General features: G+C 44.8%; 2 protein-coding genes across 8 annotated transcripts in view; one reads left to right on the top strand and one right to left on the bottom strand.

Annotated features, from left to right (window-relative positions):
* Positions 1-4744, top strand: part of dlg1b (discs large MAGUK scaffold protein 1b) — a 73677-nt gene extending 68933 nt beyond the window's left edge. For all 7 annotated transcript variants that reach the window (XM_061083945.1, XM_061083944.1, XM_061083943.1 and 4 more), the window contains 7 exons: positions 565-606; positions 1113-1163; positions 1548-1649; positions 1729-1901; positions 2412-2521; positions 2606-2697; positions 3280-4744. In XM_061083945.1, the coding sequence (XP_060939928.1) occupies positions 565-606; positions 1113-1163; positions 1548-1649; positions 1729-1901; positions 2412-2521; positions 2606-2697; positions 3280-3386 (677 nt within the window). In that variant the 3' untranslated portion in view covers positions 3387-4744. The remainder of the gene's footprint in view (positions 1-564; positions 607-1112; positions 1164-1547; positions 1650-1728; positions 1902-2411; positions 2522-2605; positions 2698-3279) is intronic.
* Positions 4745-5339: 595 nt separating this feature from the next.
* The window catches only part of rasal2 (RAS protein activator like 2), a 57004-nt gene continuing 44997 nt past the window's right edge, over positions 5340-17346 (bottom strand). The window contains exons 9-18 of the mRNA XM_061085016.1: positions 16438-16582; positions 14557-14701; positions 13672-13911; positions 12082-12283; positions 11204-11382; positions 9419-10295; positions 9181-9327; positions 8267-8469; positions 6986-7073; positions 5340-5881 (exon numbers count right to left, since the gene is read on the bottom strand). Of these exons, the coding sequence (XP_060940999.1) occupies positions 5714-5881; positions 6986-7073; positions 8267-8469; positions 9181-9327; positions 9419-10295; positions 11204-11382; positions 12082-12283; positions 13672-13911; positions 14557-14701; positions 16438-16582 (2394 nt within the window). The 3' untranslated portion in view covers positions 5340-5713. The remainder of the gene's footprint in view (positions 5882-6985; positions 7074-8266; positions 8470-9180; positions 9328-9418; positions 10296-11203; positions 11383-12081; positions 12284-13671; positions 13912-14556; positions 14702-16437; positions 16583-17346) is intronic.

Genomic DNA, 17346 nt, shown 5'->3' with positions numbered 1-17346 from the left:
TCATCTCTTCACCTCTTCTCTTCTCCTCTTCATCTCGAACCAGGAACAAGAGGAAGTTTACAGTTATTTAGTTTTTGGTGGTGAATCGATGATTATAGATTTTTAGTGGAATCATCTCATCTTTGTGTTTACATTAATCATAACGAATCCGGTGATTTTATTGAATTTTTTTTTTCACAGATTTTCAAACATTTTACACAAAATCGGTTCACAACCAGAAAACATCTGAGATTTCCCGCAGCTCAGATTCCTTTGTGATGAGCGACAGATCATGAATCGTAAACATATTTCTAATAATTCTGAGGGATGAGGGGTCATGGGGTCACTCAGCCTTGTTCTCCAGCAGGAGGCGCTGTGGGCGCCGCCGCTCCATGACCACGTACAGATGGCGTCTCTAAGTTGTGGTTTGAAGTCATGGAACATTTGTGGGAAGTTTTTTGAAAGTTTATGTTCCAGGTCCTGTTTGTGGTGGATTGAAAATGTTTGTGTTGCTGTCGTGGATCTGAGCAATGCATTGTGGGAGAGGGCGGCGCCCGGATGACCTCTCCTGTGTTTTATTTTCAGAACATGTGACGTCTAACGCCAGCGACAGTGAGAGCAGCTACCGTAAGTCTGACTCACTCCATGATTCACAGGAAACAATAATGATTCACGTGACCTCCGACCCAACCTGCTCACCCCCCCCTTCCCTGAGCACAAGCTGCTGATTGGCCGATAGCAGCATGACATCACACACACACAGTTTACCTGCTCGCTAACACTCCTGACAGTGTGTGTGTGTGTGTGTGTGTGTGTGTGTGTGTGTGTGTGTGTGTGTGTGTGTGTGTGTGTGTGTGTGTGTGTGTGTGTGTGTGTGTGTGTGCTTTCAGTTAAATGAGGTGATCTCAGCACGAGGATTAAAAAGGAACTTGCATGTTTGGATGAAATGTTGTTTCAGTTTATTTCATTTTTTAGACGTTTTATAAAATGAGTAAAATTTTTAGTTTATTTCTTTATGACTCAGTGATTCCTGTTAAATCTCAGATGACTCGTTTGTCCTGATCCCATCACCTGTGTGTGTGTGTGTGTGTGTGTGTGTGTGTGTGTGTGACACTCTGGATTTGTGTCCCCAGGTGGACAGGAGGAGTACGTGTTGTCGTACGAACCCGTCGTTCAACAGGAAGGTAAAAAAACACGAAACTCTCTGACTGAAGAAACTTTGTCATTTTCAAATAAAATCAATTAATCTATCAATTCAAGAAAGATTCAGATATTTGATTTAAAGACCCACTCTTACATTTAAATACATATTTCTTTGTAAATAAATTCAAATAAATATGTATTAGAACATAAAAACTGTCAGACATGAATAAAATGTATTTGTTTTATGAAGCAACAGGGGGCGCTGTCGATTCAAACCCTGGATGGATTTATTATTATTATTATTTGGTGTTAAGACGTTTAACTGTGAGATAATATTCACATAATAATGAACTCTCCTGTAAAGCAGCTTGTTACTGTGATTTCAAAATAAAGCGTTTCTCAGCTTGAGCCTTTGTCTCCGTCAGTGAGCTACACCCGACCCGTCATCATCCTCGGACCCATGAAGGATCGCATCAACGACGACCTCATCTCCGAGTTCCCAGACAAATTTGGATCCTGCGTCCCGCGTAAGTGACGTCGCCCCCCCCCCCCCGGTCTGGAGACCATGTGACCTCCTCTGAGCCTGAACCTCTTCCTCCTCCTCAGATACGACCCGGCCGAAGCGCGACTACGAGGTGGACGGCAGAGATTATCACTTCGTGGTGTCCAGGGAGCAGATGGAGAAAGACATCCAGGACCACAAGTTCATCGAGGCCGGGCAGTACAACAGCCACCTGTACGGGACCAGCGTGCAGTCGGTGCGAGAGGTGTCGGAGAAGGTAGCGCCTGAGAGACGGGTCACATGACCACGTGAAAACACTGCAGGGCTGGTGTCTGCAGTTTGTTTATAAAGAATAAGAATGAAATCCATTTATTTATGGTTTTAAAACAAGTAAAACAAAGTGGAAACAGATGCTGGTTCACATAATGCTGTTAATATCTATATGAAATGAAGCAGAAAGTCGAGGCTTGAACAACAGACTGTAAAGACAATAATAACTAAATAAATACGAACGCTGCCCCCTTGTGGTGGTGACGTGAGTCTGCAGTTTGTTTATAAAGAATAAGAATGAAATCCATTTATTTATTGTTAAAAAAAAACAGTAAAACTTGACATAATGCTGTTAAAATCTATATAAAATGAAGATGGATTCTTCTTGCAGCAGAAAGTTGAGGCTTGAACAACAGACTGTAAATAAAGATAATAACTAAATAAATAGAACGCTGCCCCCTTGTGGTGGTGACGTGAGTCTGCACATGAAGACCTGTTGAACACATTTCCTCTTCAGGGTAAACACTGTATCCTGGACGTGTCGGGGAACGCCATCAAGAGACTCCAGCTCGCTCAGCTTCACCCCATCGCCATCTTCATCAAACCCAAATCAGTGGAGAACATCATGTGAGTCCAAACCGCCGCGGTTCCACTTCCTGTCCGGTTCTCACGTTTGATTCTCTCGCTGACGCTCTTGTTCTCTTCCTGCAGGGAGATGAACAAGCGCCTGACGGAGGAGCAGGGACGCAAAACCTTCGACCGAGCGTCCAAGCTGGAGCAGGAGTTCACCGAGCATTTCACAGGTGAGACGGCGCCCCCCGGTGGCCTGGAGAAAATCAACCTCTGCTCTCCTACGCATATTTTCGTAGGTTTATTTGGCCGCACAGTCGTTAGGGTTCGGTCTGTTAGAGCGCCCCCTGTCTTACGTCTGTTATCCTATCAGCCAATCGTGTGCCAGCAGCTTCTCATCTCATTGGGCAGCGGCTAATCGATCTTCTTCCTCCAATGGAAACGAATCACATGTAAAATGTTCGTCAGTTTAAAGAGACGTCCTCAGCTCCCCCAGTGGCTGACCATTGTAACAGCACCCATCCTGTGGTCAGGTTGTCGGTCCGTCCCAGTTCAGCCTCAAAGATGAAATTATATAGGTCAAAGGTCACAGTGACCTCATGAGTCTGACAAAATAAATGTAGGCTGCTGTGATTGGTCGAGACAAACAACCACAAGACGGTGACTCGAGTTCTTTAATAATTCGTTTTACAAGTCGTTTTCTGTGATTTACCAGAGAACACACACTCATTAACCTGTGTGTGTGTGTCTGTGTGTGTCTGTGTGTGTGTGTGTGTGTCTGTGTGTGTGTGTGTGTTGTGTGTGTGTGTGTGTAGCGGTCGTGCAGGGCGACACTCTGGAGGAGATCTACGATCAGGGGAAGCAGATCATCGAGGAGCAGTCCGGTCCGTTCATCTGGGTTCAGTCCAAGGAGAAGTTGTGAAGATCGAACGCTCCTCCTCCTCTTCCTCCTCTTCTTTACATTCTGTTGTTTTATTTTGAAAAGGACAGAATCCCCCCTACCCCCCCACAATCCCCCCCTTGCCTGAATCGCATTTCGTGGTTAAGTCTCCTGACCAGCAGAGTAAAGCACACAGGAAGTGACATCACACTCAACACGGTACGTGGAGGAGACGAAGACGATTGGATCTTTTCTTTCTTTGTGTTTTTTTTTCCCTTTTCTCTCGATGGACAGAGTTCCGTCTCCGGCTGAGACACAAAAAGCAAAACTTTGCACGTTCGAGCTTTAACAGCATGTTGATCTCCCGTTTATTTCCCATCAGCCCCGTCACCTCGGCGCCGGACACAGTCTCCTCCTCCTCGCTGCTCCGCTCATCTTTTCCTTTTTCCTTTTGACACTTGAGTCGATTAAAGACGAGTTCCACTCTCCTCTCGGCTGCTGGACGTTTGTCAGGAACCTGCAGGGTTCTGCTCCGCCGCCAGGGGGCGCTACCGTCTTATTCCAACAAATGTCTGATTTCATTTCATCAAGTCTGATTTTAAACTTTGTCGTAAAAATATTCTGAAAATTACAAAACAAATGACATCATAAGACCAAAATAAATTCTTGTGATTTGAACATTTTCTCATAATTAAAGAATACAAATAAATGAAAACCGTCTCGGAATTAAAAAAAATAATAAGCAGAAGCAAACAAGAAAAATCATGACAATTTTCTCACGATTCAAATCATTAAGAGAATAATTTTATAATACAATGTAAACATCAGATTTTAAATCTTTTACAAACTCACAGAAAACGATTAAATTAATATATATTTTTTATAGTGAAGTCGATGATGAACAAATGATTTAGATTTAAATCAAACTTTCATTATTTTGAAACTTTTCAGTCTCACTTCAACTAAAAGATTTTTTTATTTCAGTGTCGTCTCATTTCAATAGCAGCGCCCTCTGGTGGCGGGAGTTCGAACCCTGCGGCGCCCGGTCAGTGTCTTACCATGGCAACGCTGTCGATCATGTGACGTGTGGGCGGGGCCTGGACACGAGCTGCCACTCCAGGTGTGGGAGAAACGTGCAGACGATTATTGTACAATGAGATTTTCAGATATTTAACCCTCGGTAAACTGCCTATTTTGTTATAATAAAAATCTATATTGAACTTTACTTAAGCACTACTACTACGGGAATTATTTTCTTTGCATTGTTAATCATATGAATAGAAAAGTATAAAGATATTTGAATATGAATATATATTTTTCTTTGTCTTCGATCACCACCTCCTCTGTCTTTTAATTTTCTTTTTTAAACATAATAAAACTTAACAAGAAAACAAAGTGAACTTCTTCTGTGGTTTGTGTGAAATTAACCTGTGAATCGGAGACGATGACGTCATGAGAAAAGATGTGAAGAAGTTCAAGAATAAATTATTTAGTTTCATTCCAGCTCGCTGGCGACACCCAGTGGCCACAGACGTCATGTCCTCCGTTTCCTCAGACGTTCAGTCGGACTCTGAACGTGAAGGGATTCCATTCGGGTCGAAGGTCAAAGTCGCTGTGACCTCACCAGACTTGTCTCGAGCACGAATCTTCTCACATTTAGCAAAAGACTTCAAGAAACGTTTAAAACACATGAAGACAAAACTGCCCTGCAGGGGGCGACAAACACCCACAGGAGGTCGTTCTAGTTATAGAATAATTTGATCAGCAGCAGAAGTGGAATTAAGAGAATAAACTGTGGTGTCTGTAAGGAAAATGTCATAAAATGTAATCCAGATTAATCATATTTGATACAGATTGACTTGAGTTAATCCAGAATAATAGGCCAGATTAACACGATGTAATCCAGGTAGATTGTGAATGTCCATCAGCTCAGATATATTTGATTAATTCATATTTTTGCTGTAGAAATGAATCCGTTTCCATGGAGACGAGAGGTTTTCAGGGATCTTTTATTCAACATGTGACAGCAGACGGTGTGACCTTTGACCTGATCGTGCAGGTGTCGGTTCAGTAGCAACAGGACGAATAAATAAAAAGTGAAAACAACTCGTCAGAGAAATGAAAGTTAAACAAAAACAAGATTCAAATAAAAACCATAAAAAAGTCTTAGAAAAACTTGAGTATCTTTAGCTTCGAGCTTCTGGAACGCTGCGCACAAACAGTCTGAACTTATCAATGCTTCAGTATTTACACTCTTATTTACGGATTCTCTCTCTCTCTCGTTCGATCGCCCGCAGAGCTGCTGATGGAGGTGAGGTGGGCGGAGTCAGGGCTTTGAGTCCCACCCACCCCCTTCACCTGTGGACCAATCAGCAGCTGCTGTTCCTGAACTCTCCGTTCTCAGTGATGGACAGTTTGGTGGGGTTGCTAGGCGACAGGCCGTTGTGCAGGTCGGGGGGGCTGTACCGCGCCTTCACCTGCGTCAGCGCCAACATCAGCCGGGAGTTCGCTGCGTCCAGGGACCCGATCCTCTTCTCCTATTGGACAAGAGGGCGTTAGACTCACCAAAATAAAAGTTGGGCTGGTGATGATTCAACTGTCGAGTTAAAACCACATGAAGATTAAAAAATAAATAATAATTACTCTTACATTTACGTCGGAAAAATTGTCCTTTAATTAAAAAAACTAATTTGTTGTAAAAATTAAGATTCAATGAAGAGACTATATAGTTTCTCCCTGATTTACAATTTAATTTATGTTCCTAATTTAAAACTAAAATATACATATATTGATTATTTATTATGTTAAGATTCTAATTTGTTAAAAAATATATATTGATTAATTTTCAAAGGTTTAATTAAAATGTTTTAATTAGATATATTTTTAAAATTTTACTTGACTATTCAAATAATCAATTAAACATTTTGAATCTATAAAAGTTCAACTTTAAGACGTGATGTGGTTTTGAGTCGCAGGCAAAAATAAAAAAAGCCCAAAAAATAAAAGCAACTAAAAGAGAAAGTGAGACTGAACAGGAAGTCGGTTCGATTCTACTGCTAAAAAAAATTCAAATTAAGCACCTGAGCGCTTCAACGTCATCACCTCGTTTTATTTTGAAAGAGAGGAGGGGGGTGGGGGGGTGAGGCAGCAGCCAAACAGCGACACACCTGAAAACTTTATTTAAAACAACACGTCGATATCATTTCAACGATTTAATCCGGATTCAGTCGATGCTGTGAACACAAGTTTAGATTTAATCTCAGGAATAACTCGTCTTATTTTGAAATAAAGAGACACTAAATAGGTCGATCGCCTAACTGCTCTGTGATTGGCTGACAGGTGTGAGGCGTGGGGGGGTGGAGGGAGGGGGAGGGGCCACAGTCACTTGCCTGATTGGTTAATTTCACGTCCGTTACGGACCTGAAATCAAAGGTTCTTCACTGATGAAATTGCGACAAGTTCAAACCGTTAGAAAGTCAATGTGGGCGGGGCTTAGCACCCGACCAGTTAGCTTAGTGCAGCTGTCAATCATCACTGATTGTTCAAGAGGTCATTTACAGAAAAGGATTGTGGGTAATTCTGAGAGATCCAAATCTAACAGGATGGAAGATGTTTGTGTGGGCGGAGCTTGATGTCCGTACCTGAGCGTCGATGATTTTCTGTTTAGCTTCGATCACGGCCTGCATCTCCGCGTGGTCACGCTGTAGCTCCTCCTCCACCGCCATGAGCCTACACACACACACACAAACACACACAATGAAACCACCTGACTGTCGTTGGTGTGGAGACATCAACCAGCCAATCAGAGTGAAGGGGCGTGGTCAATATGATCAATATAATCATTGTTTCTTGTTAAACTCGTCAGAAATATCAATGTCTGGTTTGGGTTTTTCACAATAAAAGTCCTGTTAAGAAACAAAAGGTTTCCTGTCCTCTCAAATGTTTTAATTTGAAACCGGAACAGGAAGTTTGTGCCGACGCAGCAGGTGAATTCTAAAAGAAGATTGAAATAACAGTCAAGGAAAGATGAGTTTTATCTTTTAATAGTGAATTGAATGACGATTCAATTAATATAAAGTGATTATTTCTAAATGATTTAAATAGTGTAACTGTTATTAATCTTTTTAACCATTTAAAGACGCTGGTTGACCTTAGTTATCTGATGAATGTGGAGTTATGCCATAAGTTAAATCAAGGAAGCCCCGCCCACAGACGGCTGATTGACAGCTGGGTCCTTCAAGGAATTTCAAACGTAACAAATAAAAAGGAAAAATAAAATAATAAAAATTCATAAAACACTGATAAATTGTATTGATTCTAAATATAAACAGTAAAGAAGACGTTTAGGGTCAATTAATAACTACGTCTTAATTTTAAATGTTTCCTGTGAAAGTTTCTGTCTGAAAGCGGCTCCTCAGTGAGCGCTTGGTTCGTCTGGCTGGGCGGTGGAGTCTGGTGGAGTCTGGTGGAGTCTGGTGGAGTCAGGTGGAGTCTGGTGGAGTCTGGTGCAGTCTGGTGGAGTCTGGTGGAGTCTGGTGGAGTCTGGTGGAGTCTGGTGGAGTCTGATGGAGTCTGGTGGAGTCTGGTGGAGTCTGATGGAGTCGGGTGGAGTCTGGTGGAGTCGGGTGGAGTCTGGTGGAGTCTGGTGGAGTCTGATGGAGTCTGGTGGAGTCTGGTGGAGTCAGGTGGAGTCGGGTGGAGTCGGGTGGAGTCTGGTGGAGTCTGGTGCAGTCTGGTGGAGTCAGGTGGAGTCTGGTGGAGTCAGGTGGAGTCTGGTGGAGTCTGGTGGAGTCAGGTGGAGTCTGGTGGAGTCAGGTGGAGTCGGGTGGAGTCTGGTGGAGTCAGGTGGAGTCTGGTGGAGTCAGGTGGAGTCAGGTGGAGTCTGGTGGAGTCAGGTGGAGTCAGGTGGAGTCTGGTCCTACCTGCAGATGATGCTCTTCATCTGCTCCTCCTTCTCCTCCTGCTGCCTCCGCAGCTTCTCCTCCCCGGCCTCCAGGCGGCGCTGGTTCTCCTGCAGCAGCGTCTTCATCTGCGTCTCCTGAGCCAGCAGCCGCCGCTCGTACTCCTCCAGGCGCCGGCCGGAGCCGCGCAGGCGCTCCTTCAGCCGCGAGATCTCCAGCTCGTACTGCACACAGGGGGGGGGGGGCGGGTCACATGATCAACCCGTCGCTTCAGGTGTAACAGAATCATCAGAACTTCATACCGCTCCAAACATTTCAAACGTCATAAAAAAGACTAAAGGACAAATCGGTCACATGTTCCGATGTGACGGCTCTACTGCCCCCTGGTGGCAGAACAGGTCAAAGGTCATATCACACTGAGGTTTCTCATCAGTTAACTCAATGACTCGTTAACTAACTTGTTAACTAACTTGTTAACTAACTAACTCGTTAACTAACTCTTTAACTAACTAACTCGTTAACTAACTCTTTAACTAACTAACTCGTTAACTTACTCTTAAACTAACTAACTCGTTAACTAACTCTTTAACTAACTCTTTAACTAACTAACTCGTTAACTAACTATTTAACTAACTCTTTAACTAACTAACTCGTTAACTAACTCTTTAACTAACTAACTCGTTAACTAACTTGTTAACTAACTCGTTAACTAAGTAACTCGTTAACTAACTCTTTAATTAACTAACTCGTTAACTAACTCGTTAACTAACTCTTTAACTAACTAACTCGTTAACTAACTCTTTAACTAACTAACTCGTTAACTAACTCTTTAACTAACTAACTCGTTAACTAACTCGTTAACTCACAGATGACCAGCCGTTGCTCGTGAAGATAATAAATCAATCACAGTTCCTCGACCTGTGATTGGCTCGTACCTTCTCGTTGCTCCGCCCCTCCTCTCTGCTCCGCCCCGCCCCTCCTCCCTCCTCCTCCTCGTCGTACTGGCCGTTGTTGAGGACCCAGGCCGCCGTCCTCTCCACTGGAGACATCGCCAACGCCACGGCGTCCACGGGAGACGCCACCTGCAGCGACCCAGAGATATGATTCCATAATTCCATAATAGATTTAAAATCACGTGAAGTTAATATTTGACTTCTTGACCTTTAGCCTCACCTGTGGCGGTTTGGTGGGGGTGCTCTTTGGGGGCGGAGCCATGTTCTCCACAGAGCAGGTTGGCTGTTGCCGGGTGACGTGGGTGGGCGTCGGCTCCGTGTTGGCGCTGCTGCTGCTCCGTAGCGAGGCGCTGTGTGGCAGAGAGCGTGGCGTCCTGGCCCCGCCCCCTCCCCTGCTCTGCTGTTCCACCTTGACGATGTGGGCGGTGCCCGCCGTCGTGCTCTGCCGAGGGATGGCGACCGCTGTGGCGGCGCCGGGCGGCAGGTCGGGCAGCGCCGGGCGCCGCGGCGTGGAGCACTCCTCGCTCCGCGTGCTGCGCCGGCTGCCGAGCTCGTCCAGGCTGCTGGTGGACGCCACGCGACCTTTGACCCCCAGCTGGCTGCCGCACGCCTCCGAGTCGCGGCTGGCGAGCGAGCTCTCGCTGCTGAGGTTCTCCGAGCTGGAGTCCTGCTGCAGCGAGTGGGCGGAGCCTGTGGCCAGGCTGTGGGCGGGGTTACTGAGGTGGTAGACCGGGTTCTGGAAGCTCAGCGGCTGCAGGCCGCGCGGCGTGCTGAGGGGGGGGGGCAGCGGCCGCCGCGCCTGCGGAGCGCTCTGGGGGGGGCCGTCCCGGGCCGCCGCTCTGGGCTGGGGGGTGTGGGGGTTGGAGTGGGGGTAGGTGTGGGGGGGCGGGCCGATGGAGGCCTGGGAGCCGACCCTGCTGAGGCGGGGCGGGGCCTCGTGGTGTGGGGGGGGCCCGGCGGGGGGGCACTGAGCCTCCTGCAGGTCGACCAGAGAGACGCTGCTGTGGAGGGGAGGAGCCAGCAGGGGGCGCTGTCCTCTAACATGAGCGTCCATCAGGTCAGTGGGCGGAGCCTGAAGGCTGCGGACCTCACAGTGACTACACACAGACAGACACACAACAACACACACACACACACACACAACAACACACACACACACACACGGTTTTTAATTGTCCTGGTTGTTTTGAGACAGTGATGATGACACGTTTCCATGGAAACAATATTCACATTTGAACCAGATTAAAACATAATTTTCTGACCTGAATCTGACTCAGATTCATAATAATCCATAAAGGAGGATTGTGACCTTTCACCTCTGTCAGTTAGTGATGTCACGTGAACCGATACCTTTTGATACTAAGATAACAAAACTTTTGAAAAGCACCGTGAGCTTCGATGCCAGCAGCTGTTAGCAACTTAGCATTAGCATCGGTGCTGCGCCAGTCGATGTTTACATTCAGAAAACCAAGATGGCGGCTGCAGCGTTCTCTCCACCTCGACTTGTTGATAAAAAAGGCACAAAGAGTCGTGTATGGAAGCACTTTGCGTTTGAGGCAGATGACCGTGGCGTTATCATTAATCCGCAGAAGCCATTATGCTAACGATGCTACCGTGGTCTTCAGACCAAGGGAGGTAATACTTCCAATTTAGCAAAGCACCTGAAAGACCGTCATCCGGATTTGTTTAAAGAATTCAAGGTGAGTTCTGATTCATATTAACTGTAAATCAATGTTAAGCTCCGCCTCCCTTTAATGCATAACGTGTCTCACAACAATGAGTCACTCACATACGTCCGCAACTACCGTATAACTCACAGTATATGTGCAAGCACATTAAACTACCGTCTAGGACATTAACAACATCCAAAGATGCAATTTTGGAATCTTAGAAAATCCTTCTTTTTTTTTACCGTGGTATCGAGAATCGTGTTATTTTACTGGTATCGGGACCGACTACTGAATGTTTGGTATCGGGACACGCCTACTCTCAGCTGATTGGTTACCTGTTGGCCGGGTCCTCAAAGATTCGGTGTAACCCTGACGACAGGCTGCCGCTGAGGTTGTGGGCGGAGCTATGGTCCTGGAAACGTCGCAGCTGCTGCTGCACCGGCGTCGGAGCGGCGAGGCAGCGAGAGATATCTCCCAGAATCCTCGGCAGCGGGCCCAGCTTCGCTACGGTGGCCTGCAGGAAGGAGTTTTCACCCTGTGGTCGTTTTGTGTGTGTGTGTTTGTGTTTGTGTGTGTGTGTGTGTTGAAATGGAAGCACCAGGATTCAGCGGTGTTGGGAAAATGGAGGCAGAAGAAGAGTCGGCCAGAGAGAGGGGGGGGGAGAGGGGGGAGGAGAGAGGGGGAGAGGGGGGGAGAGGGGGGGAGAGGGGGGGGCAAACATGAGGGAAACTTAATGGAAACAAAAATCAGATCCACTAGAACAACATGCTGCTACTGAACAGAACCAGGATCAAACACAGCAGAGTCATGCTGAGACTGAGGGGGGGGGGTCCAGGCAGGAGGGGGGGGGGGTCCAGGCAGGAGTGGGGGTGGGGGGAGGGGCATGCTGCTGTAATGAGGTGAAATGAATCATGTGACCTCCAATGTTCATCACATGATCACATCACACAAAACCATCGATCACTGATCATCAACCTTCTGCAGCTGGAGAACGTGTAGCATCACACACAGACACACACACACACACACACGCACAGACACACACACACACACACACACACTGACACGCACAAACACAGACACAGACACTCACACGCACACGCGCACAGACACACACACACACACACACACACACACACACACACACACACACACACACACACGCACACGCACACAGACACACACACACACACACACACACACACACACACACCTTGTCGAGTTGGGACACCACCTCCCACAGCAGAGCGTGCAGCACCGACAGCTCGCGGCCGAGGTCGATGACGCCTTCGAAGCCCGGCGTGTTGGACAGCGTCTCCGGGTTCGAGATCTCCGACAGGAAACGCATCATCCCCCCCCACTCGTGCTCCAGGAAGTCGTTCATGAACGCCATGTACTCCTCTTTGTTGCCAAACCTGCAGCAGACGCACAAACCGCCACATCATCTTTGGTCATTTAGTTATGATTTATGATTTATGATGCTCTGTGTCCCATCAGCTAACATGGAGGAGGTACTAAGTGCCCCCCCACACACACAAACACACCATTGAGAGCATTTTCCTTTAGAAGATTACAATATGTAAAATGATAGTCATAATAAACATAAATACCAAAGATTAAGTGAAAAAAAACAGGGACTAAAGTGATAGACACAAATCTAATATTAATCTGTTTACATCACAACATGTAAACAACGACAGTAATAATCAGGTCGAACTTGATGAGTCAGAGAATTATTAAGGAATGTTGGTTTATTTGGTTTCATTTCGGAGTTTGACTGATTTTATTAATTACATTAGAAACTAGGGTTGCAGAGGGGCGGAAAGTTTCCGGAAACTTTCCACGGGAAGTGTAGCTCGGGAATTTTGTGAATTTTGAAAAAAAAACACGCAAATTAAACGCTGAGCAATAAAAACATGATTCAAAACTCTATTTTAAAGATGTATGGAACGTTGAGTTTCAAGCCTCCACTTTGCATTCTTCCATCACATGCACAGATAACTCCCAGCATGCTTCACTCTACAGCAGGGCTACTGAGACCTGCTGTAGAGTGAAGGACTAGTCAGGTAAGTTTCCATGATATTACTGGGAAAATATATGATCATGCTGATTGAGGATTGTTCATCTGTTCATCTAGACTATTTCCATTCATTTATCCATCAATTGTTAAATATGTTTACAGACGATTCCAATTGTTTGGCTAACTATTTATATCTCTGGCATTGAATTAGTGTTTTTTTACAAACTTTTTCCTCATCTTATTCTACAGAACAATGCCACGTGCACTCTCTCATGTGTGGAGACATTTCACCTCATCCAATGTAGAAGGAAAGGCTGTGTACATTTGCAAATACTGTGCAAAGACCTATGTTAAGAATGACACAACGATGCAGAAGCATATAGTCAAGTGCCCAAAGTTTCCTCAGGGCTCAAATCAGCCTATGACACAACAAAATGTTTATATTTATGTCTGTATATGACAAGGTAAATACAGTTAGTATAAATTACCCACAACATTTCCAGTTCATTCCCGTTAATTCCCGTTAATTCCCATGGAAAGTTTCCAACTTTGAATATTCTAGGAATTTTGCAACCCTAGTTAGAACTGTACAAAGTTAGGATTGATAGATTCTGAGTGTGAGAGCTTCTCGCTGCTCACACAGGAAACAGGAAGTCGACTCTGATCACCTGACGCACGGGGACGTGATGAACCGTAGAACGCCATCACCGGCTGATCACCGGTCACACACCTGGTCCTGGTTAACGGCTCGGGGGGTCAGGAGGTCGACCCGCAGGTACTCACTTGGTGAAGTTGGCGAGGTTCTGGATGACCTTGGCGATGAGCGTGAGCGTGCGGGAGGTGCGGTGGTCTGGGTACTCCTGCATCAGGTTGAAGAGCGAGGGCGCCATGATGGCCGGGCAGAGGAAGCGCAGGAACAGCGAGGCGCTGATCAGACGCTTGCTGATGTCCGGCGTGAGGCCGCGGGCCACGCACTGCTGCTTCCAGGAAGCAAAGACTTCCTTCAGCTCCCGAGGAAACACGCTGAGGAAACAGGAAGGAAACCGAACATCAAACTACGCTCTGTGTCATGGAAACATTTACTAAGTTTGGTTGAAACCTGTGTTGTAGTTGGAAAGTAAGTTTTTGTAGCTAAAGGCTTTTATGACCTTTCTACATACACATATACAAACTGTTCCAATAGTTTATGACCTGGAACCTGTCAGACCCTTTAGACCCCAAAGAACTGAATGTGTGTCTGCTTATCTCCAAAGGAAACACATGTAAATCAGTTGTCTGTGTTTAGATAGCTCCTCCCTGCTCCTACAGAACCCGTCCTGATTGGCTGAGAGAGACGGCCTCAGTCCTCCTATACGAGACCCTTGTGGTTTCCCTGTGTTGATCCTTTCTGCAGAAAGCCCTTTATTAAATACACGTAGATAACTCTGGTGTTTCCAGCCTCTTGTTTCTCCAGATTTCCATCACAGGAAACAGGAAGGAGCTCATTGAAACAAAACATCAAACTACGCTCTGGAGAGATGCTCCTGTTGTTCTCTCTCTCTCTATGAAACTTAATGAACTCCTAATCTAATTTAACGTGTTTTACCAGAAACTCAAATCATTAAAGGTCTGGATGTGTTTGATCAGATGATGATGATGATCATGTGGATATGAATGTGGCGGACGCACCAGTACGAGTTGATGATCTTGCAGAACGCCAGCTCGCAGCACATCTTCAGGTTGCTCTGATGCTCCGTCAGGTCGCCGCCCGAGCAGCGGCTGGAGTCCACCTCACAGTTCTCATCCGACTCGTACAGAGCTTTGATGAACTCGCCTGAGAGAGAGAGAGAGGGGGGGGGGAGAGAGAAAGAGAGAGAGAGAGAGAGAGAGAGAGAGGGAGGGAGAGAGAGAGAGAGAGAGAGAGAGAATTTGAGACCTTGGGATCATTTACATCGAACATGTTCCTCCTCACTTGGGCTGAAGCTGCTGCTGATGAAGACGAGGAAGATAAACGATGAAGATAAAACAATAAACGTATAAAAATAAAAAATATCCAAATCAGAGAGTGAACCTGGAGCAGCTGACGCTCCACAGGAAGTGAAGATCTATTCTCAGACACGGAGATAAAAATAAACTGAACTGTTTGAAAACACGTCTGAGTGAAGTGAGCAGGTAACGTGAAGGAGAGGATGAAGAGGAAGAAGAGGATGAAGATGAAGAAGAGGATGAAGAGGAAGAAGAGGATGAAGATGATGCAGAGGAAGAAGAGGATGAAGACTTATAAGATGAAAAGAGGATGAAGATGAAGAAGATGAAGAAGAGGATGAAGAGGAAGAAGAGGATAAAGATGATGAAGAGGAAGAAGAGGATGAAGAAGAGGATGAAGACTTATAAGATGAAAAGAGGATGAAGATGAAGAAGAGGATGAAGACTTATAAGATGAAAAGAGGATGAAGAGGAAGAAGATGAAGAAGAGGAAGAAGAGGATGAAGACTTATAAGATGAAGAAGATGAAGAGGATGAAGAGGAAGAAGATGAAGAAGATGATGAAGATGAAGAAGAGGATGAAGAAGAGGATGAAGAGGATGAAGATGAAGAAGAGGATGAAGAGGATGAAGAGGATGAAGATGAAGAAGAGGATGAAGATGATGAAGAGGATGAAGATGAAGAAGAGGATGAAGACGAAGAAGATGATGAAGAGGATGAAGATGAAGAAGAGGATGAAGATGATGAAGAGGATGAAGATGAAGAAGAGGATGATGAAGATGAAGAAGAGGATGAAGATGAAGAAGGAATGAAGATGAAGAAGGAATGAAGATGAAGAAGAGGATGAAGATGAAGAAGATGAAGAAAATTAAAAAGATGAAGAAGGAGAAGAAGAGGATGAAGATGAAGAAGAGGATGAAGATGAAGAAGATGATAAAGATGAAGAAGATGAAGAGGATGAAGATGATGAAGAAGAGGATGAAGAGGATGAAGATGAAGAAGAGGATGAAGACGAAGAAGATGATGAAGAAGATGAAGATGAAGAAGATGATGCAGATGATGAAGATGAAGATGAAGATGAAGAAGAGGATGAAGATGATGCAGATGATGAAGATGAAGATGAAGATGAAGAAGATGATGAAGCAGCAGTCTGATATGAATCTGCTCACGTTCTGTTCATCTCGTCTCCAGCTGCAGCTTCATACGTGAACATGTAAAGTCAGAGATGTAAACTCCCAGGATGCATTTCACCAACAGCCAATCACAGCCCTTTGTCACGTGTCCATAGCAAACAGCTGCAGGTCACATGGTCACCGGCTGTTATTACAGATGTGTTTAACCAGAACCAGAACCAGAACCTGAAACTGAAACTGAACCTGAACCTGAACCTGAACCTGAACCAGAACCTGAGGGTCAGGTCCATTCAGCTGGTTAAATCTGTCTGAGCTTATGAGGAATCTGATTATTATTTATTCAATATTTCATTGTGTTCAACTCTCAACCCATCCTCTTCATCCTCTTCATCCTCTTCATCCTCTTCATCATCCTCACTCCTCCTCAGGTCTGATCTCCTGATGGACTCACCCAGTGCGTCGTGCAGGTACTTCTGTCCCACCAGCTTCAGGAACTCCTCGATGGCCTTGGTGGCCAGCGTGTTCTCCCTGAAGATCAGCACGTCGTGGTCGGCGCAGCGGTCGACCTCGGCCATCACCAGGTCGGTCAGGAAGTCCTGAGGAAGACGAGGAAGACGAAGACACCGCTCAGCATCTGCTCACACCTGAACCTCTGACTGTTCTTCTTTTTTCAAATCAAAATCATCTTAAACCAGATTCAATATCTAACTTCACATCAGTTTACATATCGGCACTGATTATCATTTAAACTGAAAGTTTGCATTTAATAAGATCAACAGAAAACAATCCTTCAAATAAACACTAGAGGGAGCTGAAGAACCTACAATCACATAAAACAGATGTTTATCAGCCTCATGTCTCATGTGTCGTTGGGCTAAGCTAAGCTAACCAATAAACCTGTCTCCTTGCACTGTGTACCTGTACAACACTCCGCTCCATATACACTTACTTCACATCATATGTGATATGTGTTAATATAAACCATATTGATATTATATATCATTTCATACAATAATATTGTCTTTTGCACACTCTGTCTACATATTCTTACACTCATAGTATATTATATTATCTATTGTATAGTCAAATACTTATATTTATACCTTTACTATATATCATATATTATATCATACTCTCTGTATATTCTTTTTATATATAAGTCTATATACACGTATTTATACATGTGTACATGTTATAATTATTATATTTACTATTATTATTATATATACTGTTGCTGCCATTATTACTATATACTGCTATTATATTGGTATAATTACTATCATATATAAATATATATTATATTATATACTATATATACTGTACTATTTTTATATACTGTGTAACAATAACATTACCATCA

Source organism: Limanda limanda, chromosome 13, assembly GCF_963576545.1.
Source record: "Limanda limanda chromosome 13, fLimLim1.1, whole genome shotgun sequence".
Classification (NCBI taxonomy): Eukaryota; Metazoa; Chordata; class Actinopteri; order Pleuronectiformes; family Pleuronectidae; genus Limanda; species Limanda limanda.
This window is presented reverse-complemented; position numbering and strand designations above follow the sequence as displayed.